Source organism: Schistocerca gregaria, chromosome 7 (genome assembly GCF_023897955.1).
Source record: "Schistocerca gregaria isolate iqSchGreg1 chromosome 7, iqSchGreg1.2, whole genome shotgun sequence".
In the NCBI taxonomy this organism is placed as follows: Eukaryota; Metazoa; Arthropoda; class Insecta; order Orthoptera; family Acrididae; genus Schistocerca; species Schistocerca gregaria.
Genome location: NC_064926.1, coordinates 207,845,965 through 207,872,328, shown reverse-complemented (window position 1 = coordinate 207,872,328; position 26,364 = coordinate 207,845,965). Strand labels below are relative to the sequence as shown.

At 39.4% G+C, this 26,364-nt stretch overlaps 1 protein-coding gene across 1 annotated transcript in view; it reads left to right on the top strand.

Annotated features, from left to right (window-relative positions):
* LOC126281336 (helix-loop-helix protein 3-like) overlaps positions 1-5,786 on the top strand; it is an 85,742-nt gene extending 79,956 nt beyond the window's left edge. Inside the window, exon 5 of the mRNA XM_049980216.1 lies at positions 840-5,786. Within this exon, the coding sequence (XP_049836173.1) occupies positions 840-926 (87 nt within the window). The 3' untranslated portion in view covers positions 927-5,786. The remainder of the gene's footprint in view (positions 1-839) is intronic.
* Positions 5,787-26,364: the final 20,578 nt, after the last annotated feature.

Genomic DNA, 26,364 nt, shown 5'->3' with positions numbered 1-26,364 from the left:
GCTGGTTTGAGACCTGTGGAATGCACGCTACAGGGCGTCTAGCTCGGAGCTGTCCTCGAACTAACCAATTTAGTAACAGTTCGTTGTGTCACAGATTGCTGCTCAGATTGGTGCAGTACCATGCGCCAGAGCCATATGCCGAATACTATGGTCTTTCTCGGTAGTGTGACGTGTCCGTTGGGAGCCCGCTTTTCTAGTGACCACCGCTGCCAGCAATCATGTATAGTGGCTACATTCCAGCCAAGTTTTTCTGCAGTATCGCAGAACGAACATCCTGCTTCTCGTAGCCCTATATTACGACCTCGTTCAACCTCAGTGAGGCGTTGATAATGGCGTCTTTGTCGCCTAAAGGCATTCTTGACTAACATCAACTCACGACGTCCAATCTCAAAGGTGACTAACACTAAAGACCTTTAGAGCGGGGTGGCCGAGCGATTCTAGGCGCTACAGTCTGGAACCGCGCGACCGCTTCGGTCGGAGTTTCGAATCCTGCCTCGGGCATGAATGGGTGTGATGTCCTTAGGTTAGTTAGGTTTAAGTAGTTCTTAGTTCTAGGGGACTGATGACCTCAGAAGTTAAGTCCCATTGTGCTCAGAGCCATTTGAACCTTTTTTTTTTTTTTTTTACTGTTAGAGCGTGTATTTAAATCTAGCCTGATATTCAACCTGATAGCGGCGCTACTGGCTAAATTTGAATTAGACATCGTCTTTCAGAAGTAGTAACACGCCTACCAACTTTCCTTTACGCGACACGACTCCTTTTGGTATTGCGATTTCTTTTCCGTCAATGTCTATTTTTTTTCATTTGAAGCTAAAAATGTGATTGTGTTGTGTTGGCAGGTGTGCGCGACAGGTAACTACATGCAAGGTCTCGACTGCGATTTGGATGGATTGCTGCGGGGCTGCTACCACCACCAACTCCTCTGACGCTTCCTGAAGACGCTTCTCTGCCACTCGCCAGGGCTGCACACTGAAAATCGTACCCGAAGTCACCTAAGTGAACATTTAGCTTTAGCATCAGTGACGGTAGCGGCAGCAGATCAGATGAAGAGGAACGTGCGTGGGAATACGTGAAGAAAGGGGACATTTCGTCATAAAGCCAAGCGTGCTTAGCGTATACGGTAGAAGAGAAAGCTTAGAACTTCAGAAATAACGCAGAAGCTGATCGCACACTGTCTTCTTGGAAACTGCAGCTTACGATTAGGCTGTTAGTGTATCTTTTAGGGACACGACATTTTCGCTTCGCTAGTCACCGTGCAGCGCACATCACCAAATTTTGTCTTAGTTCGTCGGTATGCAAACACTTCTAGGAGCGTTGAAGATCTAGTCATCGCGAGTCAAATATAGTCATCTAGCCCCTGTAACAAGCCACGGTACGTTTTCTGCTGAAAAGGCGAATCACAGAAGTCTCACTTTCGATAGGCCGAGTGGTTAAGAGACAAAACAGTACTTGATCAGAAATTTAAGAATACACAGAGAATTTTTGTCTTCTGATTTCTAGAGCGAGTATCTCAGAACTTCCTAGTGTAGAATGCAGAACTCGTCCCTAGATTAATGAAAATCGCAGTTACTTTAACAGTTTAATTAATTACAGTTCAAAATGCATTTTGGAATTGCAGAAACTGTTATTGGTATTAGAAATAATGTTAGTGAAAGAAAGCAAGCGTGTGTCGTAGTGACAGGAAACCTGTGTCGTAGTGACAGGAAACCTGTGCTTATTAAAGATAATAACTGCTGCATATATCATTCTAAGTAGGCGACGGCCTGTAATTACACATACCTCCATGGTTTCGTTTCTTATTTATTATTACATTTTTCTAATACTTTTAATCACTATCTCTAAAGGTAGACCGGACTGTTGGAGTCGGACTTTTCATCCAAATACGTATAAGGGCGGTTGGCAGTGGAGCAGAATGAGTCGCAATTGGGAATATTTGAGAGGGCAGTATCAGCTTCAGCATTTCCTTTGTAACTAAGGGAGACCCTACGAAAACATTGATGGGAAACAGAGGATGGAAATCATTTTTAACTTAATTCTGGGTCAATATGAAAACCTAGTGTAAGTATAGGAGTATTTGTTTACGTCTACACCCAGAAAAGTCTATGACGCTCGTCATGTCGAGTGTAAATACATCGCTGTTGGTGCTCCCTATGATTCTGTTCATAGTTGAGACAATAAATACATTTTGTCGGAATTTCTCTCCATAACCACCGTGCTAACATATCTGTCTGAACAAAATAAGTGCCTATCGCTGTCACATAACTATGCTCCGTGACAAAAAAAAAAAAAAAACAATATAAGAAAAGATGAAATTTGGGATTACTGTCGACGAAAGAAAGATCATTCGACGTATCTTATTTGAAGGCACGCATCGTCAAGCAAAAACTCACAAATCTGTTTTTAAAAGTATTGCTAGATATCTCACCTTTTAGACTTCTACTAGTTACTCCTCCAGCTGTTGCTACACTAATCTTTTTATCTCTGTACATGTAGTACATCCAACGTCCTCAGTAACCTATTCCATTTAATTCAACACTACCCTTCTCCACCAAAAATACCAACTGAGAAAATTCAGGTTTCAGGCTCAAATAATTGAAATAAAACTCAGAGAGATGCTTAATTTTGAAGAGATTTCGTAACTAATTTGACTATTACTTGATGGCTTATCATATGCCTTACTGACACATCCGGGCATCTGATACACTTTTGTATAAAGCTATTTTCACAGTCACACTTACTATTACCTCCATATTTAATACCTCATTTTGTCATTCAGTCAATACATATTTCTATAAAAACGCAATCAGAAGCTGCCCGTTTCGTGTTCCTCAGTTCCATACCACCTGATGAAAGATACCATTTGTTCAACAAATTTTCTTGGATCACATTAATCTGCTTCTGTTGCTTTCCTTGCTCTGACGATTTACTGTAACATTGATTCGAAGATATCATAATTATTTCGTATTTTGTAGCGTATTAGATGTGTAACTAAAGAAATGAGATTGTTTTTTTCAACTGTTTTGTTCCAGTAATGATACAGCTCAATATAATCCCTTACAGTGCACTTTCCTGTGGATACCATACAATGCTGGAGACGATTCTTCCATGTCTCGTAACAGTGCTGTAAGTAGGATACTGGAATAACCTTTAGGTGGTCGATTACAGTCATTTGAACGTTGTCCAAGATCCCAAAGCGACACCCTTGATGTGCCTCTTCAATCTCCTCACCAATAATGACATGTCCCAGAAAATATGGATTATATTCAATCGATTGTAAAACGTCAGCGCGCCTTTCTCTCCTGAGGTCCTGTTTGTCCTGCATGAATTTTCTCGGGACCAGGTTTGAAAAGATTTTTCTCATCCCCAATTCGTTGATATGTCCTATGCCTCAATCAATCTGGCTGTCAGTCGATGATCTGCACACACAAGATCCCGGACTCAGTCGACATTTGCGTCACTTCCTAAAACCGAAGGTCGTCAACTGTATGGTAGATCTTCATTTGATCGTCTTCCTTCTGCAAATACCTTAAACCCCCGAAACACATCGGCCCCCTGTCGGCCTCTCTAAGTTATGCAACAGTTTCCTTTGCACTATGTCCAAATCTGAAGCAAAATCTAATAGCACACCGCTGCTCGAAATTCGTGTCACTCATTGTCAGAACGGAAAAGAAAACCTTCCTTCACTAAAAAAGGATCGCTAGAGACAACGAACGAGACACTAGCTCGATCTAACGTGCACTGATGGCATGTCACATGTTCAGCTGCCTCCCCTCCTAGTCAGGCATAATCAGCGTTTCCGAATCGAACACTACGCTGTCAGTCACATTCCTTTATTTACATACATCGTATTGCCCCAAATACAGATGGCTGGAAAATTCTTATTATGTCTTCAACAACTCTTCACTGCTTTCATTCTAGTTTTCTTATTGTTAAACCACCTCCTGTCGTAAGTTGCCCTTTTACTTTCGACGAGCGAAAAAGCTGTACTGATTAAGTTGCTGGATTTGTATTGTAGAAGAGCAGGGTTTGAGTCCACGTGTGACTGGTCTAACACATGTGTCGTTTCACTAAACACCCGAGACAAATACCTGCGCGGGTACAGCAGCAAGACGAGGACCCATTCCCTCTCCCATTCTTCATAGCTAAACATGCAAGTTCCATCTCAGTGACCTCTGTGGCGATGAGGACTTTATCCCTCTTTCCACTAACTGTCTTTTGAAGATAAAATAGCTTATTCTTATTTGCTGGTAAACGGACTGTAGCTCCACAATCCTTATGGATCCCTTGCTCCATTGACAGGCCTATGCGATGGCTTTAGGGATGTAATACAGAATATTCAATTACACCAGCTTCCCGCCAGCTTTCTTCACTCTATATAGACTTTCTTTTTGTAATGTCGCACAGAATAGTTGTTTTAAGAGATTTTTAAAAATCTGCTTCTAAAAACTAACCTCAACTCCTACATCCTAGTTGAGTGTTTACCGCACATTCTACACTCGGTTTCTTCCCAGATGTGCACGTAAACCTCGATTTGCGTCTGTCACAAACACAGAGACTTAGAGCATTTCCTTTAGCAGAATTTCAACAGTTCTATTCTTGTAAAATTATCATATTACGTCTCAGGTTTTCTCTGCATACTAAGAGGATGTCCATTAATTACGTGAGATATTTTTATTTATTTATTTTTAATGGGCCTCCTGCCCCCTTGATAATAGATGTGGTGAGATGTGCGACTGCCCTCCTTCCTCTCACGTGAGTTTTGCCCTCCAATTTCTTAACAATTATATTTAATTGATATGTTCATGTTTTTGCTTCATACTACTAAAATACCTATTACGTTGCTCAGAATTAATTTTATAAAATAATACGTTATCCATTATAAAAATGGATATCCTCGGAATATTCTCTAACATTTGGCAACTTTCAAGAAATATGAACTTTATTAAACTCGTTATAATGCATCTTAAACGTAGTTCTCATTTTCACCCTTAATTTTACAGAAAAAAATTAGTAGCTAAATTTAGAAACTGTATTAAACAGTAAATTTAGCTCGTGATTAAATATATTTTATTTTAAACGTGCCAGTCTTGAGTACATTTTGATGGTCGACAGGCAGAGACAGACGGTGGACAAAACGTTCCGTGAAAATAATATTAACCTTTTTGAAGGGTCCCTAAAAAGCTGATCTTCTGTTGATGTATTATATACATTACATGTCACGGAACGTTTACTTACTCTGCAAGTGAAAGACAATACTCATTGTACGTTCCTCTGAACCGTGTACGTAACGTTTCAGTCTCTTGAGTTATGTGATCAATAAAATAATTCTCATCGGTGAACGTCAGCTTACGTTTCTTCCACAAACGGTTAACGCCTCGGTGGCGCATTTGTTTCGACTTGGCCGCATGCTGCTTTCCATACGCACTGTAAAAGTTTTGATACAGATTGATTTTGAACACAGTGACATAAAGATTATATGCATTGCAGAATGCCACTAGTGACTCCATCACTGGCACGAAGTGGTTTCGACTGGCACGGCAGGGAACTCCCCGAATGAAATCTCACTCTTGTTTCAAATGGGGGAATGCCGGCCATGCAATCGTGTCAAGCATGCAGCTTAGAGAGGCCATAAGTATTGTCTGTGCTCGGAATTACTTTCCTAAAACAAAATATTAACCTTTATAATAACGTATATTCTCTGAATTAAAAAGTTGAAATCATATTTTAACTATTGCCCCCCTCCCTCGTGTCCGTAAATGTGATTTTTACGGATGCTCCCCCCCCCCCCCCCCGCCATTTTGAGATTACCTAATTAATGGACGTCCCCTAAGCAGTACCCATAATTAACAGCCATATTTAAGAGATAAAACAGGAATATAATAGACGGCGACGAAAAATGTACTAAAGAAAACAAATAATTGGGTTACACGTGTGTTTTCCAGTTAATTCAAATACACGGCGAGTTGTTTGTAGCTACTGCTGTTTAGCGCTTCACAACCTCTGTAGTTTATAGTCTTCCGAATGTTCTTGTCGGAGGTTTATGGAGTCCATAGCTTCCTCGACACCTGTCATCCAACTCCTAGGCGGTCGGTTTCGTTTCCCTTTTCCCTGTGGGATCCGCTTCCACACCTATCTTCTGTTATCATCCACCTTTCTAATTGGGTACACTGTAGTAGCGTTCCCTTATAAATAGCTCCAATTACGTTCCTTATCACTTACAGCACTCTTTATCATTTCCGTAATCTGTACTTATTCTAAAATTAATGATCTTTTAGGAGCCCGTTATTGGTAACAAGTGAATTCATCATAAAGCTATTTACTGCAAAAGATTTTCATACGTTTTCCTCATGAAACTACTCATTCTCAAATTTGATTTATTCTTTCTCTCTTTGCGGAACACTCTGTGTCAAACTATGAGATGAATGCATACTGTCTCTCTAGTCAGGCTTAACAAACTAGTCATGCTTTCTACAGAAATAAGAAATATTAACTAACAAGAACTTATTAAATTCTAGTCGTTTTTATTCCATGCAAATGTTGTTTCTGTTTCAATAAAGAAATCAACACAGCCCGAGAATTTTTTCTTTATGTTCTTAAAATTCCTTTCCCCATAGTTCCCAAAAGTAATTGCCCTTTACTATTTTTCACTCCATTTTGTAAACTGGTTCTTTAATTGCAGAGTTTCCTACATTATTTCTATGGAAAACGTAAAGACAAGCAAAATTTTGAAGTCAAAATGCAGTTACTGATAGTATACAAATTTTTCTTCAGTAGTTGAACAAAGAAATTGTCTTAGAGTACAATGAAATGTTCATTTATAGTACGGTCATCGATATCGAGGGTTCAAGGTCCATTATCAAATGTAACTGGTACATACATCACATCGCGGTGTGGTGTGTTCATCTTTGAACCGTGTGTTACTGATATCAGTTGTCCTTTAGCAATGCGTGCTGGAGAAATGTGCAAGGATTTTCAAATCAAAAGCTACGAAACACTGTAACAACCAAACCGGTTGAAATTGGCATATACCGCTTATAGATCTAGTGAAGCGAATGTAGTATCGTCACTTCTCGGTAAAAAATTCTCAGCTGAGCCCTCAGCAGGCGAAGTGGATGCTTGCCGTCTTTTTCGACCTCCGAGGTCGGATACTCATGGAATTCCTCGAGGACTAAAAAGTCCTTAACAGTGATGTGTGCTGTGGAGCACTCAGCAGAGCAAACGGCCTGGGTTGCTCGCGGATGGGTGATTCTGCTTCGCGATAATAGGCGCCCACGCGTCTCCAAGATCACGCAAAGTCTAATGGCCAAGTTAAAGCAGCTTGTGCATCCACATGGTCATATCGCCCTGCGACTTCCATGTCTGCTAAAAAGCATCTCTTAGGGAAGCGCCTCAACTTGGACAACGAACGAAGGACAAGTGGTAGCCCGGCTCCTGTTACAGCCACAGGAACTCTGGCAACAGTTCGTGAAACAGGGGATCAATTGTGCGCAGGCCTCTGATGATTACTTCTGAATCAGGATATTAATTACGCCCACAGTGTTATTTCGTACCTTTTCTTTTGAACGCCCCTCAGATATATTGAAGAATCTGCAACCGATCACTGTGAATGTCGCTGCTTGAGTGGTGCCATGGTCGCTGTTTTGAGAGATAGAGTGGCATTGGTGCAGTGGGTGTTGTCCGTCATGCATGCCAAACATACACTGATGAGCCAAAAGATTATAACCACTTCTTTTATGGCTTATTTGCCCATCTTTGGAAGGAAATAAATCACTGAATCTGCGTATCAGGTTCAAATGGCTCTGAGCACTATGGGACTTAACTGCTGTGGTCATCAGTCCCCTAGAACTTAGAACAAAGGACATCACACACATTCATGCCCGAGGCAGGATTCGAACCTGCGACCGTAGCGATCGCGCGGTTCCAGACTAAAGCGCTTAGAACCGCTCGGCCACTCCGGCCGGCTGCGTATCAGGATCCGAGAGTTTATTGGTAGCTTTGCGAGGGTATGTGGCGTTAGATGTTATAACATCCCAGCTCCTCGACACCAAATTATAACATTTCAGCTCCTCAACACCAAATTAAAACGTTCCACTTCAATTTGTTTGCACTTACAGCGATCCCAGCTTCCTCAACCAAATTAAAACGTTGCATTAGGAGGTGTCTGCTTCGTGCAAAAGGTCTTGAGTTCATATTGACGACAACAAGTAATTCTTCATAACAGACGTTTATTTACAAAACAGAACTGACAGACTTCACAGACTCAACAACTGACTCTCCGAGCTAACCGCACTGCATATCCGAACTGGCAACTGACAACTCCTAGTTGTATTAATATCTTTCCAAACAATGAGAGTCTTTGACAATGTTTTGTTTACAATACGATAGCAATTCACGACTTAAAACTAAATTAGACATTACAGAATTTTAGTACAGATTAAAGTAAGTAAAAGGATCAGTACATATAAATTCTTACAAGCACAATTTCCAAATAGATTTTATAACATTTTTCTACCAGCTTCTGGATAACCTTCACCAGATTTGTACCGATGTTTCCAGAAATACATTGACATTTGATTCAGGATATTTCTTGAGTGATTTAGAACAACTATTTATATGTAAAATGATTTAAATCGTGTTTCAAAACGTAAATAAATCTTTTTAGCAATATTTCTTGATACAAATCGTCTTTCGAAATTAGGTTATGAAACAGTTTTCACAAGTTTTCGTATTTTTGCGATCATAATATAGAATTTCTCCATAGAAAGTTCCAGAAGTGTGCATTAAACGTTCATTTACAGACTTTCTCTTTAGCTGGTGAGTTTTTAAAAGTATCTTGTCCATATTATACGAAATAATTTAGCTCAAAACTGATAATTTACACAATTAATCAGAGCTACAGCTACAGCAAAATGAAATATAATTACAAAATTGAATGAAAATAGGTTACTAACACTAATATATATTTACATTAATTCTATTTTTGTTCTTTCTGTGCAAAATGTCCTAATATTGACCCAGTACAATATTTAAACATCACCAAAGTTTCCCTTTACATTTTGCATATCTGTATCGACATCCCCTAAAAGTCTACAGTATCGAATACTTCAATATGTCCCAATATGTCCTGTAATGTTACACAACCCCCCCATCAGCACTTCCACGTGAAACACGGAAGGGTTGATGTCCTTACATTACAAAACAGAAAAGTTTTACACATATCTTTGGCGTCTTCTTTCTTGAAGACCGGTGATCTTCTTTCTTGAAGGTCGGTGATCTTCTTCCTTAAAGGTCGGTATACCTCAATGCCACACACTGTATTTCAGTCTCATCTTCACAGTCTGTATGGTTTCCATATACACTGCAGGCTATCACAGGCTGCAATAGCACAGTCCGCTATGAATATACAGCATACAGTGGTCAAACCCAGTTAAACATTAGCAAAAGCATTTAATAGTCGGTGGACCGGTTTTTAAGGACACCGAAATTTGAATTCTCTAAAGTCTAATTACTCAAGAAAATTTACTCTAAATAATTTCTTAAAGCTAAGAGAGGATAGACTGACAGATGGAGAAAATTGATTATACAGGATCACAGAATAAGTGTAAGATGCAATGCCAGAATACGAAAATGAAATATGGCAATTGCATAGCTAGGGGACCTAGTGCTCGCCAAACACTTAGCACACAAAGAATGTATGCTCCCCTGAGGAATCAGATAAATACAACATAACAAAGTATACAAAAATATCCTCATAAGATTACATATAAAAGTCTATAAACATCTATTATCTAAAATACTTTTTTACATTTTTTTATACAATTTCAGTTCGGTCACGTTTCGTAGGCCAAACAGTCTGCCAGAATTTGGGTAGACTAGACGGTAAGCATTCGGATGAGGATTGTCCTCAATCTTGAAAGGTCCAATGTATATGTCAAAAAACTTTTTTTAATTCACCACTGATGGCTTTAGACTTCTCTTGTGTTTTAACAAGGACCAAGTCTTCAATTTTAAATTGAGTAGGCTTCAATCTTTTGTCATGTCTACATTTCCTCTTATCACCTTGAGATTTCATGGTCTTTCTCACTATTTCCTCTCTCTCTTGAGTACTTAATGGTTTGCAGACTGGAAAATCAATAAAATCACTAATTGGATGTCGTGGTTTGCTATTATACTGTATTTCATAAGGCGAAAACCCTGTTGAGGAATGCTGTAGGCTGTTCACAACATCTTCGAATTTCTCAACATAGTCAATCCAACTAGCATGATCAGTATTGTAGTAGGTTCTAAAGAATCGCCCAATTTCCCTCATGTATCTCTCTGAAGGGTTTCCTGACGGATGATAAGCTGAAATAAGAATGTGACTTATATTTTCATCTTCAACAAAAGCTTTCCATACTCCAGAAGTAAATTGAGTCCCATTATCTGATAAGATTTTCTGAGGTTTTCCAACCCTACCAAAATAGTCTCCTCTGATTTTTGAAACAATGCTCTTACTGTTTGCCTTGCGAAGAGGGTATAACTTAATGAATTTTGATAAAACATCAACCTTAACAAAAATGTAGCAATAGCCTCCTCTGGTCTTCGGTAATGGTCCATATAAGTCGACAGCGACTAACTCATGTTGTTCTTTTGGTAAGATGTTTTGCATCAATCCTCGACAAGTTTGGTTGGATACTTTTACTCTTTGGCACCTGTCACAACCCGTCAAAATTTTTCTAACCCTCCTGGCTATGTTGTCAAAGTACACATTTTCTTGGATTTTCTGGATACACTTTTGAATCCCACAATGACCAAAACTTTCATGAATGTACTTGATGAGTACATTGATGTACTGTTCAGGCCAACATAATTTCCATACATCGCTATCTACACTGTTTCTCTTGAATAGAAACCCCTTGTACATTTTGTAATAATCTCCCACTTTTTCATGTCCCTTTTTCCCTAAATAACTTTTGACCAGTTTACAGTTCTCATCGTGGTTCTGATTCCGTCGGATGTCATTACAAATGTCTCTGATTTCTTGTTCATTGTCCACCCCTCTTAAATACATAATTTTGAATTCTTTTTCACATTCCCCACTGTCATCTTCAAAGTCACCCCCCACAGGTAGTCTAGATAAAGCATCAGCAACTACATTATCGGGTCCTCTAAGATATTTTATTGAGTAATTAAACTGTTGTAACAAGAGTGCCCACCTGGTAATCCTTCCATGATGCAACCTACATTCTTGAATATAAATTAATGCCTTATGGTCTGTGTAGACAACTACCTGGTTTCCCAATAAATAATTTCTGAATTTAGAAAATGCCCAGTAAATGGCCAAAAGCTCTTTCTCGGTAACAGTGTATTGCCGCTCATGTTTTTTCAAGGTTCGACTAGCAAAAGCAATAGACCTGTGTTCTATTTTCCCATTTATATTTACTTCTTGGAAAAGGTGAGCACCTAGGCCATAATCACTACTATCTGCCATAATGCAAAAAGGTAAACTTAAATCAGGACGGTACAAAATTTGACTGTTACATAACTGTGTTTTTATTTCTTCAAAAGCAGCTTCACATTCCTGATCCCAAACCCACATTGCGTTTTTCTTCAACAATCTGTTAAGACTTGGAGCATTTAGAGCTTGGGTACTAATGAACTTCCTGTAGTAACTGCACATCCCGAAAAATGACTTTAGTTGTTTCTTGGTTTTTGGAATTGGGAATTTTGCAATTGCCTCGAGTTTTTCAGAATCTGGCAAAATACCTTCCTCAGAAATACTGTGCCCCAGAAACTTCAATTTTTTCATACCAAACTTACATTTAGATAATTTAAGTGACATTCCCCCTTTCCTTAATCTATTGCAAACCTCCCTCAAAGTATTAACATGTTCTTCCCAAGTTTCTCCAGTGATCAAAATGTCATCTACATACACAGTTAATTTTGATAAAAGATCTTTTCCCAAAACAAAGTCAAGTGCTCTAATGAATTCGGCTGCTGAGACATTCAGCCCAAATGGTACCACACAATACTGGTAACATCTTCCCCCATACAAAAAGGCAGTATACTTTCTGGAATCATTTTCTAATTCTACTTGGTGAAATCCTGATGTGAGATCTAAACTGGTCATGTATTTCATTCTTTCAAATTTATGAAGTAATTCGTCTGTATTCTCGGGATGATCGGTCTCTCTTTCCAGATACTTATTTAGGTGTCTTGAATCTAGTACAAGCCTGACACTGCCATCACGTTTTGCAACCACTACCAAAGGATTATTGTATTGGCTCTTACTTCTCTCAATGATGCCCCACTCTTCCATCTTTTGAAGTTCCTTTTCTACATCTTTTCTCTTTGCAATGGGTACACTATAAGGTTTTTTAAAGAATGGCTCATGTGGTTTTAATCTGAGTTTACATTGATAATTCTTTACTCTGCCAGGTCTATTATCAAAAACATCACAGTAATTCCACAATAATCTTTCTAACTCTACCTTCTGTTCTTGGTTCAAATTATCTGATTCCCGTAATTTTTCTTGAACTATATCCCCATATTCTCCATCATCATAATCCTCAGTAATTTCCTCTACACAATAACCACTGTCTTTAGAAAATGTAACGTCCCTAATTTCAATTCCCTTATCAGCACAGTTTTGAACCGACATGTCAGTACAGGAACATACTCTCGTCTTAGGATCAATAAAGGTAAACAAACTCTTTTCCCAATCAAATGCTGTATTAGCTTTTAATATCCAGTCCATGCCCAACAATACATTCTCATTTAGGTCACTTATTACAAGACATCCTTGAGTAAACTGTATATCATTTATACTGAAGGACAACAACACCTGTCTATTAACAATTTTACTCAGTTTGCCGGTAATGCCTCTAATTTTTATTCCAACAACTGGTAATTCAACAAAGTCAGGATCATGTTTAATTATATCTCTTAATTTGCTCGAAATGGCACTAATTGGACTCCCTGTGTCAATCAAACAATACCCTTCCCAACCTGCAGCTTTAATTTTTATGTATGGACTACCAATAGTGGTGTTTTCCCTTTCTTCCTGTTCTTCATACAAAAGATCTTCTGCTATCTCATCACACCTCTGTTCCATATTTAGGTTTTCTTTATTAGACAATACTTTCTTCAAACTTCTAGGTCTACTGGAATTTACTGGAATGTCTGGATTACTATTTACCTCACACACATCCTGACTAGTACCCCGTTTGATGATTTCATTAGGCTTAAAAGCAGAAACTGGTTCACAAATTTCCCTTAATTTGATCTTAACATCATTGTCATCACTGTAATCTTTAAATTTGTCCCAAACAGATTTCAAAATAATCTCAGATGCATCAGCACAATCAACCCCCCTGTCTCCTGATGTATTACTAAGCTGAACTGGCACAATCTGATTCTCATGTGGAATGTAGTTAGAGTTCCTGGCACAACTATTCTCAACACTATTGCTTATAATATCCTCCTTAACTTCAACATAAACTATTCCATCCAATTCACCATCAAAATCTTCTAGTACATAATCACCATTAGCCTTAACATCAACATTATCATCATCATTGCCTGAGCTTACACTACAAACACTACTAGTATCACCAACATTACTCACAACACCATCTTCACCAACTACATCCACATGAATATCAGACTTTCCAGAAACTTCAGTACGAACATCATTATGACAACTTTCATCTAAAACATCACCACACATAAGTTTGTACAATCCATAATTATCCAAGTTATCCTTACCTTTCATTTCAGCATTAGGTGCTTCTTCTTGGTTATATAAATCTGCAATTATATCATCTTCTAAGCCTACTTCATCAAAGGTAGCCTGGTTCCTATTACAGTTGTTTCTAGTATTTTCTCTGATGACATTCCAAAATTTCCTGTCAAATTTAATTTTTTCATTACCTCTATCTACAGATCGATCATAAGCATACTGTCTATACTGGTTAGGTCTCTGATTATAGTGCTGTCTGTTCCGGGTGAAATTAGCCTGATTTTGAAAATTCCTTGCCCCAAACTGATAGACTCCCAGTGGAGCATTTAGTCGTTTAAAGGCCTATGTCTGTCGTTTCCCTGCCTCGGGTTACCTTCTCTCATGTCATTATCCCAGGACCTGTTTCGATTTTCCCATTCTCTGTTTGAATTAAAGTGCTGATCCTACCAAAATTTCTTCTGTCATTGCTATTATAATTATCCCTGTTGTTGTTAAAGTTTCTTCGTTCACTATTATTTCCACAGTTCGGTTCCCACCCTCTGTGTGATGAACCTACAAAGTCGTTAAATCTGTTGTTTTGTTCAAAGGCTCTATCAAGTTTGTCCACATATTTCAAGAATTGTTCTATGGACTCATCTGGACCATATACTAAACCCCATTGTCCTCTTTTCGGAAGTCTCCGTTTTAGTGCATCAATTTGAGTTAGCTCATGAAATGGCTTATCCAGATGCACTAATTTTTGCAACTGTTTCTCACAATAGGCTTTCATTGACCCATCAGATTCACTGTAACTAGGACCATTCAAGAATTCACTTTTGATTCGAGCTTGCTCAGTTTCAGACCAAAATTTGGTTAGAAAACATTTTTCGAAATCTTCAAAGGACATTTCCGCGGAACAATTCTGATTGGCCCACGAAAGCGCCTCACCATCAAGTAATTTCTTTACAAATTTTATCTTAACACTATCTGTCATTATGGACGTGAACTGCTCCTTGCAGAATTGCATGAAGTCTTTTGGGTGTATATTCTCGTCACTGGGATACGTTTTAATGGGAAAATTTCCCCATACCCCATTACAACTATTACTAAAACCTTTTTGCAACATAGTTTCTTGTATTTCTACAAATTTTCTGTCTACAGTTTTTTCGACATTACCTACTCTACTACAAATTTCTGTGACCTTTTTGTCAGAATCAGATTTGAAAGATTCAATTTCGCTTTCAAAAAATCGTTTTGTCTGGTCAAATTCATTTCTCAATTGAGAATTTTCCTCATTTACAAAATCAACAACTTTTATAAGTTTTGACTGGTTGTTTGAAATTTCGTTACTTAAATCAGTTTCAAGGACAGAAATTTTGCTCTCAACCATGTCCACACGACAACTAAGTTCTTTTTGGTTTGACTCAAAAGTAATTCGCCATTCTTCGAGAACCTGATTAGTGTGAGCAATCTATTCTGTATTTGAATTTATTTCTGATTTTAAATCACACACAGCCTTCGACATCGACCTGTCCATTTGTTGTTGTGTCTGTTCAATTTGTTGACGTAATTCGGCACGAGAATCGTCCATCTTCGAGATTGTGTTATCCAACTTCGAGTTTAACTCTGAAAACATTTGTTTTAACATTTCCAACATTCCTACACTGTCAGAAGCACTTTCTTAATAGGTGTACTCGCTACACCGCTGTCAATACTGAAATCTGCGTCTTTTTCCATTATTTTAGGAAGCAGGTACTTATCTTAGTGTCCGTCGGCGGTCGTTGGTGTCCGTGTTTTGCGAAATTTCTTCAATTCCAGGATGGTTTCGCTCGGTTGATTCACTCCTCTTCTTGTGACCCCAGAATCGACGTATTTACTTCTGAAGTCGTATATCCTCTTCTTGTGGTCCCAAAACAGACGTATTTTCTTCTTGTGATCCCAGAAGAGACGTATTTTATTTTGAAGAATCACTGGGTGGTCGTCAAATCCTCTGCTTCCTCCACCAAATTATAACATCCCAGCTCCTCAACACCAAATTATAACATTTCAGCTCCTCAACACCAAATTAAAACGTTCCACTTCAATTTGTTTGCACTTACAGCGATCCCAGCTTCCTCAACCAAATTAAAACGTTGCATTAGGAGGTGTCTGCTTCGTGCAAAAGGTCTTGAGTTCATATTGACGACAACAAGTAATTCTTCATAACAGACGTTTATTTACAAAACAGAACTGACAGACTTCACAGACTCAACAACTGACTCTCCGAGCTAACCGCACTGCATATCCGAACTGGCAACTGACAACTCCTAGTTGTATTAATATCTTTCCAAACAATGAGAGTCTTTGACAATGTTTTGTTTACAATACGATAGCAATTCACGACTTAAAACTAAATTAGACATTACAGAATTTTAGTACAGATTAAAGTAAGTAAAAGGATCAGTACATATAAATTCTTACAAGCACAATTTCCAAATAGATTTTATAACATTTTTCTACCAGCTTCTGGATAACCTTCACCAGATTTGTACCGATGTTTCCAGAAATACATTGACATTTGATTCAGGATATTTCTTGAGTGATTTAGAACAACTATTTATATGTAAAATGATTTAAATCGTGTTTCAAAACGTAAATAAATCTTTTTAGCAATATTTCTTGATACAAATCGTCTTTCGAAATTAGGTTATGAAACAGTTTTCACAAGTTTTCGTATTTTTGCGATCATAATATAGAATTTCTCCATAGAAAGTTCCAGAAGTGTGCATTAAACGTTCATTTACAGACTTTCTCTTTAGCTGGTGAGTTTTTAAAAGTATCTTGTCCATATTATACCAAATAATTTAGCTCAAAACTGATAATTTACACAATTAATCAGAGCTACAGCTACAGCAAAATGAAATATAATTACAAAATTGAATGAAAATAGGTTACTAACACTAATATATATTTATATTAATTCTATTTTTGTTCTTTCTGTGCAAAATGTCCTAATATTGACACAGTACAATATTTAAACATCACCAAAGTTTCCCTTTACATTTTGCATATCTGTATCGACATCCCCTACATCTACATCTACATCTACATCTACATGACTACTCTGCAATTCACATTTAAGTGCTTGGCAGAGGGTTCATCGAACCACAATCATACTATCTCTCTACTATTCCACTCCCGAACAGCGAGCGGGAAAAACGAACACCTAAACCTTTCTGTTCGAGCTCTGATTTCTCTTATTTTATTTTGATGATCATTCCTACCTATGTAGGTTGGGCTCAACAAAATATTTTCGCATTCGGAAGAGAAAGTTGGTGACTGAAATTTCGTAAGAAGGTCTCGCCGCGACGAAAAACGTCTATGCTGTAATGACTTCCATCCCAACTCGTGTATCATATCTGCCACACTCTCTCCCCTATAACGCGAAAATACAAAACGAGCTGCCCTTCTTTGCACCCTCTCGATGTCCTCCGTCAATCCCACCTGGTAAGGATCCCACACCGCGCAGCAATATTCTAACAGAGGACGAACGAGTGTAGTGTAAGCTGTCTCTTTAGTGGACTTGTTGCATCTTCTAAGTGTCCTGCCAATGAAACGCAACCTTTGGCTCGCCTTCCCGACAATATTATCTATGTGGTCCTTCCAACTGAAGTTGTTTGTAATTTTAACACCCAGGTACTTAGTTGAATTGACAGCCTTGAGAATTGTACTATTTATCGAGTAATCGAATTCCAACGGATTTCTTTTGGAACTCATGTGGATCATCTCACACTTTTCGTTATTTAGCGTCAACTGCCACCTGACACACCATACAGCAATCTTTTCTAAATCGCTTTGCAGCTGATACTGGTCTTCGGATGACCTTACTAGACGGTAAATTACAGCATCATCTGCGAACAACCTAAGAGAACTGCTCAGATTGTCACCCAGGTCATTTATATAGATCAGGAACAGTAGAGGTCCCAGGACGCTTCCCTGGGGAACACCTGATATCACTTCAGTTTTACTCGATGATTTGCCGTCTATTACTACGAACTGCGACCTTCCTGACAGGAAATCACGAATCCAGTCGCACAACTGAGACGATATCCCATAGCTCCGCAGCTTGATTAGAAGTCGCTTGTGAGGAACGGTGTCAAAAGCTTTCCGGAAATCTAGAAATACGGAATCAACTTGAGATCCCCTGTCGATAGCGGCCATTACTTCGTGCGAATAAAGAGCTAGCTGCGTTGCACAAGAGCGATGTTTTCTGAAGCCATGCTGATTACGTGTCAATAGATCGTTCCCTTCGAGGTGATTCATAATGTTTGAATACAGTATATGCTCCAAAACCCTACTGCAAACCGACGTCAATGATATAGGTCTGTAGTTAAATGGATTACTCCTACTACCCTTCTTGAACACTGGTGCGACCTGCGCAATTTTCCAATCTGTAGGTACAGATCTATCGGTGAGCGAGCGGTTGTCTACAGTATCGAATACTTCAATATGTCCCAATATGTCCTGTAATGTTACAATGTCTACGCATAGATCATGTAATTCGCGTAAATAACAGGCCGCTGATTTTCGTACACGGTGATGGAACCCGAGAGCGACCCATATAGGTTCCACAGGACTTACATCAGGCGAATTTGGTCACCGACACATCAACGTGAGTTCACTATAATGCTCCTCAGACGACTATAGCACGGTTCCGGCTCTGAGACACGGATAATTATACTGCTGAGGGATGACATCGCCGTCGTTGAAGGGCTGCTGGTGATTCCTAATGGTCCTGTACCCACTTTAGTTGTAACTGGCGATGTCGTTGGATCAACATGTGAATACATAGCGGTGGTCTGCTGTAGAGCTCCATGTTTAACAATGTACGATGAACGCTGTCCTGCGAAACACTTGTCCATGCACTAGCATTGTACTCTTTCGGCAGAGATGCCACGCGTCATCTATCCTACATTACAGAGCAGACAAGCTTCCGACCCTAAAGTTCTGTGAAGAGTCGTGGATGTCCAAGCATTGAGTGTCAAGGCTAGTTTCACTGTCCATCTACCTCTTTCCGTAGATGCTCACGACAATAGCACGTGAGCATTCGACCAACTCCGCCGTTTTCGAGTTGCTCGTTCAGAGGCTCTCCGTAATAATAATCTGTCCTTTATCAAAATCGCGTATCTCAATGGGTCTCCCCATTTGCAGCTAGGGTGATCCCCCGTCCATGTCTGCTTCGCCTACGTACTTTTGTTACGTGACCACAACGCCACTAGGTGGCAACCAACGTCGCCGTGGGCAGTGGTCATAATGTTTTATCAGTGTATAGCGTGTGACGCATGTATTTCCCCAGTGCAGTTTATTGAAGAGCAACTTATGTCAGTAAGGTAGGCTTCTACATAAACAGGCACGAAGAACCAATGTTGAAAGGTCACGCAACTGCAGAAAAATAGTTGGAGGCGGTTACATCCATGAAATGTCTAGGAGAATGCGTATGGAGCGAATTAATGTGGGCCGATCAAATAAAGCTGGTCGGAGATAAGGCAGATTCCAGATTGCGATTCACTGGAATACTCCTCAGGAAGTGTACCTCACTCACAAAGGAGGTAGCTTTCAATACCAGTACCTGAATATTGGTAGTCAGTCTGGAATGAGTAACATATATTACTGATGATACAGTAGGGAAGATCCAAAATCAACAACGCGTTTCGTTACAGGTTCATTCAGCAAGCGCGAAGTGCGTCCCGGAGATGCTAAGCAAACTCCAGTGGCAGACGCTAGAAGAGAGGCGTTCTGCATCATGCTGTGGCTTACTGCCCGTTCCTGTGAGATCACCGTAGTTAAGCTCTGCCGGGCGTGGCCGGCACTTGAATGGGTGACCATCCAGCCGCCATGCGTTGTTTCCATTTTTCGGGGTGCACTCAGCCTCGTGATGCCAATTGAGGAGCTACTCGACCGAAGAGTAGCGACTCCGGTCAAAGCAAACCGTCATAACGACCGGGAGAGCAGTGTGCTCACCACACGCCCCTCCTGTCCGCATCCGCGGTCGAATGGTCCCGATGGGCCACTTGTGGCATGAAGACTGAGTGCATTCCTAGAAGAGTCAATATATTGTCCCTCCTATATATAGCATTTATCACGAAAAGACCATGAAAGTAAAAAAAATAAGTTTAAGAAAAGGCGCACCATGAAGGAATTATCCAAATGGGACGGAAATCGGTAGGTGTGATGTACCTCAACCGACAAACAAATAATTATAATTTCAGAAGAATTGCGTGATTTATTCCAGAGAAGGAGCTTCACAAATTGAACAAGTCAATAACGCGTTGTTCCGCCTCTGGACCTTATGCAAGCAGTTATTCGGCTTGGCATTGATTGATAGAGTAGTTGTATGTCCTCCTGAGAGATATCGTGCCAGATTCCGTCAAACAGGCTCGGCGACCTTGCTGGCCTAGGTAAGGTCTAAGCAGCATGAAGGTGAGCAGTAAAAACTCTCGTCATTTGCAGGTGGTCATTATTTTTCTGAAATGTAAGCCTGTGACGTACCGCTGTGTTGTCAGCGTGACGCAGATGATAACGAAAGGGCCCTGCTATGAAAAAAAAAATGGCACCTGGTTGTCCGCCTGTATGGCGGGCGACAACCAGGTTAGTGTCGTACCGCTGTCAGGGGTGTTTCTAGACACGTCTTTGGCCTAGAATCTGGTTGATAGAGTAGAATCATCTTCAGTGATGAGTCCCGCTTCGAACTGAGACCTGATGGCCAGCGAAGACGTGTGTGGAGACGCCCCAGACAATGATGAGATGGCAACCTGACACGCCCGCCATATTGCCAGACAACCAGGAGTGATGGTCTGGGGTGTCATTTCTTTTATAGCAGGACACCTCTCGTTGTCATCCACTAAAGGTTTACAGCACAGCAATTCGTCGAAGATATTCTATGTCCCGTTTCGTTGTCCTTCATGCAAGCTTTCTTGGTCTTAAATTTCACCAATATAACAACCACCTGCACATGGTGAGAGTTTCTACTGTTTGTCTTCGTGCTTGCCAGACCTTATCTTGGACAGGAAGGTCGATTACTCCCCAATTAAGAACGTCTGAAAGCATTATGGGCAGATCCCTCCAACCAGCTGGGGATTTTGAAGATCTAATGTAACAGTTGAATTTGCCACGATGTTGCTCAGGAGGAGGCAATCAGTGCCAAGTCGAACAACTGCTTGCGTAATGGCCAGAGGTGGGCCAAAGCGTCATTGACTAATGGTTAGGTTCTTACGATCGCTGCGCGCCTACGTAATATCCTGGCGGCCGAGCCAACAGAGGGCGCTAATCATTGATCTGATTTTTTTCTTTAAGTAATTTTATATGATTAACTGTATTCGTCTTTTATTTTATCACAATTGGTTCCTATGATAGTTATCAAAATTTAAAAGTGTGCTACATGTATTTTACCTAATTTATTTTCATCATATTATGATTCTTACGTAAGTGAAGAATACATCTAAGCCCACAACAGCGACATCTATAAAGCAAACATATTCCTGGTATGTTTTGTACAGTAACGCGAGTTACAATATGACTGTGTGGGCGATGTGGACTTTTTTTTACACCATATTGTAGTTCTACGTGACTATTCTTTGCTGAGTGTATTTTTATGTTTTGACAATGCCATTACAGATTTATCTCATTAACACTTGGTGTAGAACAGGTACGCTTTACCCTATTTTATCTGTACATTTCCCAGTTTGTATGAGAGAATATCATGATATGAAATCCTGTGTTGTTTTGAAAGATAGACTTACGCCCCCCCCCCCTCCCCCAAATTCTATAAGTCCCTCCAGATCCTAGAGCGCAATGCACTCCGCCTCGCTTTCTGTATATACCTCCTGTCCACCACGTGGATCCTCTATGACCTGATTCCTTTATCCCATCTTTTCTTTTTCCTCGAACATATCTGAGTACTCTACATCTCCTGCCGACTTGATCCCCCCCATCCCCTGGTTGCTTCTCTCCTCTCCAACCCCCGCCCTCTGCCATGCCTTCACCGTTGTGTCCTCCTATCCTTCACCTCTACACCCTTCACCTCCTTTCCCAAGGTGGCTTCCTTCAACTCCACCCTCCCAAATGATGCCCTCCCTCCCTCCATTTATCCCTCTTATCGACTCTGATCGTAACCTCCTCTTTCCTCCCTCTGTCTTTTTCTTGGGCTCCCTCTCCCCCCTCTCCTTCCATCCTGTTTATTCCCCACCTACCTTCTCTTTGACTCCATTCTCTCCCCCGAGTCCTTTTGCTTTCCCCTTCACTGTCTTCCCCACTCTTTCTTGCGTTCGTCCTGCACCCCCTTTTCACTTTTACTCCCCTGCCCCCCCCCCCTATTTCCCCGTCATCTGTCTGGGTCCTCCCGCCTCCCCTCCCCCCCCCCCCCCCATCTGCCTTCATGTCTATCGTGCAGTGTTTACAAGAGTGTTCTGTGTTGTGCATCCCCTTTTTAAGTGCTGCAAACAGACACCATACTGTCGCTTGGTGTTTTTTTTTAACTCTTGCGAACAGAGACCAGACTTTCGCCATGTTTTTTAATCGTGCCTGCCTAATTATTGCATGTTTTACTCAGCACCACTAATCCTTTGTTTTTATATTTTCACATTGCAACTTCTCGCCATGCTGCATTTTTAAACAGTCATCGTTTTATCGCCCGTTTTTATTGTTTTGCTATCTCCTCATTATGAAATTATAAACAATATAACAATCAGTCACGGAAACATAATTTATTTATCTTGTTGCAAATCGATTTCGCTTGCTATCAGTCATCATCGGTGCTAAAATAAATACAAGGGACAAGGCATAAACAACAAGTGCTTTGACAAACGAAAAAATTGAGACTAAAACATAGTTACATCAGTTACAACATATACAGATGTCTGAAATTAAAATTCAAAGTCATAACATACCATTTTTCTAACCAGTACATGGCATAAGTAGAAATACTGTCCTTGGCAGATTTCTATCATGAAGTGACACATCGTAGGGCAACACTACAACAAGACAACATGAGGTGGCGCCACGTTGCAATTAGCGCCCTCTGTGCGAAATACAAAAGTAATGTAAACAAACAATAAGGAATATATCACATTAAGAAAATTATCCAGTGATGGTAGCTGATAATATCAATTTATATAATTACAACAAGTGAAAATGTCGTCTTGTTTTGTGATTGAGTTTTGAGCACCTATTTTATCGCTGGTGGTTGGCTGTGATATGGCAGTCCTTGTATAGGTTACCACCGTACTTACGAGAAATATAAGGGGCATGGCACATTTGTTCATGAGGCTATAGTTTGCATTGTAGATCAAAAGTCGTTATCCGTATATATGTTTCTTTATATGCGCAACACTTTGTTAATTGCATTATTTAAGTACTACGATTATTTATCTCATACTGTAATTTTTACCTGAACTCTGTCATCTATGGATCTGTGCATTTAGTAACATAGCGTCATCTATTGGAAGTAACATAAATATGCCTTTTCATGCACTTTTAGTTCTTATGTAGAACGGCAGATCGCCATTGATACCACTATTCTGTTTCGTCATAATGACAGATAAGGTTCGTTTCCTAAATTTGTGTGAATGGAATCATATTTTTAGCGAGTTTATCTCTTCTTACAATTTTGACGGTTGCAGTTTTGACCCATATATTTAATTTGTTATTGTCATCTGACAAACAATGTTCCGACATTTTCACTTGTAATTATTTAAACTGATATTATCAATTATCATCAGTATACGATTTTTTTGTAATGTGATAAATTCCTTATTGCTTGTATTTTACTTTACTTTTTTATTTCACGTAGAGGGCGCTTCTTGCAACGTGGCGCCACCTCATGTTATCTTGTTGTACTGTTGACCTATGTGTCACTTCATGATAGAAATCTACCAAGGACAGTACTTCTACTTATGGCATGTATCGGTAAGAAAAATTGTATGTTATGACTTTGAATTTTAATTTCAGACATCTGTATATGTTGTAACTGATGTAACTATGTTTTAGTCTCAATTTTTTCGTTTGTCAAAGCACTTGTTGTTTATGCCTTGTCCCTTGTATTTATTTTAGCACCGATGATGACTGATAGCAAGCGAAATCGATTTGCAACAAGATAAATAAATTATGTTTCCGTGACTGATTGTTATATTGTTTATAATTTCATAATGAGGAGATAGCAAAACAATAAAAACGGGCGATAAAACGATGACTGTTTAAAAATGCAGCATGGCGAGAAGTTGCAATGTGAAAATATAAAAACAAAGGATTAGTGATGCAATTGATCATTTGTTTGTCTGTACAAACGTCACATCTACCCATTTCCGTCTCATTCGAAAAATTCCTTTGTGGTGCGTTGTCTTTTTGTCTTAGAGTGTATATTTATCAGCTAAATCTCATTATGTGGCTAGAATATTCGAAATGGATCGTGCTACAATAAAACGAAGAGCATTTAATTGAAATCTGATGCAATTAACCATATGACTGAGTTCCCAACAGCACCACCAACGATGAAAAACTTTAGTGTTTTTCTGGATACTCTCATTTTACATTCGTGAAACAAAGTAAAGAAGTTACAGATATGAGTTTTGGTTCTACAAAAGTGTTAATTTGTAACTGATATCAGATATAAAACGGCACGTATTTCCAAAAGTTCCTTTTATGTTTCTGTGAAACAGTTGTCAAATACTAATCAGAACTCTACTAGTTGGGAGGCCTAATACCTGAGAAAGGCGATGGTATTGATTTTGTTGTTGAAATATTTAAAATAGATTTATTCGTTAATCACGCCATAAAATATCCTTAATTTTTTTTTTAGTTGTTGCATGAGTTGTCACTAGCGTTTCCCATGTGTACTGTGGCTAGGCTATGTCCAGTATTACTAGAAGTGAGTTCCGTAATGTAGAAGACTGATTTGTTGTTGCTAATTTTTCATGGCGATTAACTCCTTTAAATTTTGACTGTAGGTGGTTTTTATCCGTAATTCAATTAATACTTATATTGCTGCTATTGCACTTGTGACGTCTGAGTGCCTCGTTTTAACAAATCAGTGAAAATTGCTGGTCTGTGTGGCTGAAGTTCGTTCATTTGTGTCACTACCATTCACTTCCCTGCGTGTCCGCCACCGGTAGCTGAGTGGTCAGCGCGACAGACTGTCAACCGAAGGGCCCAGGTTCGATTCCTGGCTGGGTCGGAGATTTTCTCCTCTCAGTGACTGGGTGTTGTGTTGTGATAATCATCATCATTTCATCCCCATCGACGCGCAAGTCGCCGAAGTGGCGTCAAATCAAAAGACTTGCACCCGGCGAACGGTCTACCCGACGGGAGGCCATAGTCACTTCTCTGGGTCAAGTAGTTTCTAAACACATTTTCTACACTTCGTCCTGGCGTAGGTCGCTGAAGACTCAGAATGTGAAGTAACAGAAGCGAAACTTTAAAATGAAACGGAGAGCACAACTTAAATACAGCTGTCATGTTGAGTGCCATGGCCGAAGGTGAATGTGTAACACATTTTGAAAAGTGGGCAACAATTATGAAGTCGCATGGCAAATAGCTTACTGAGAAAGACAACTTCAATCGTAATTTAGAGTATTGGTAAAATTACAATCCATGAGTCTTCTCACCCATATTTGAAAATTTCTTTGCAGTCCCTTCTCCGAAATAAATGAAATGCACAGCCAAACACATATGTGAGAAATCTCTTATTCGGGTAATGTAACACTTGTAAAAGACAACTTTTTGTTACAGAAATTGATATCAATGGCCTCCAGAAGTCAAAGAAGTGCCCAAATTAGATTTCTATAGCCAGAGAAGAACTCGTCGTAATATTACATGAACTGTGAACGTATGTGAGTAGTAACAACAAGATAACTATGAAATGTTTAATGACAACATGTGGGAGCATACATATCAATAACATTGTTCTTTTCCTTTCATTTGTCGGGTTGTAACAGAACTCTGAGTCAACATTCATCTACGTATTGATGAACACGAATACTCACGCAGCCACCAAAGCGCTGTAACTAACAACTAGCCATCGTGTATGAAAGCGTAACAGCTTTATAGCTTTACGAAGTTAGCACTAGGCTATTAAACTATTTTACGAAGGAATATTTCCTCATCTGCATGGGAAGAAATTGTAATGAGCCATCAGTAGTACTCGATCTTAAGCCTGTTACTAATACTGCTGCGTTAATTGACTACCATTTAGTAGTGAATCAGGAGTCGGAATTAATTTCCAAGCCGAGCAAAGAAGAATTAACGAAGAAAATCCTAACATGATATTTTATGAAAGTTATGAATCAATTCTAAACAAACAGGTGAACTGTAAGCTTTGAAGAAAAACTGAGGAGCTCCGTCAGCTGTGTAAAGTCAAAACCACTACTAACAAGAAATAGTAAGTTGCTGGTGTGAGCACATGTGCAATAGTTTAATTTTGAATAAATCAAATAATAAACATCCTAAAACTTTTAGATGCAGGTCCTTTAGCCGTATGACTAACTGACGACATTATCATCACAAAAACCAGTAGAAAACATGTTTTAAATACACCCATTCCTTGATATGTTCTGGGGCAATATTTTTAGCTTACTCTGTCGACAACGAGTATTTGTTGCTCAAAAGGTAGTACACTAATGTATTCAAATCACAGA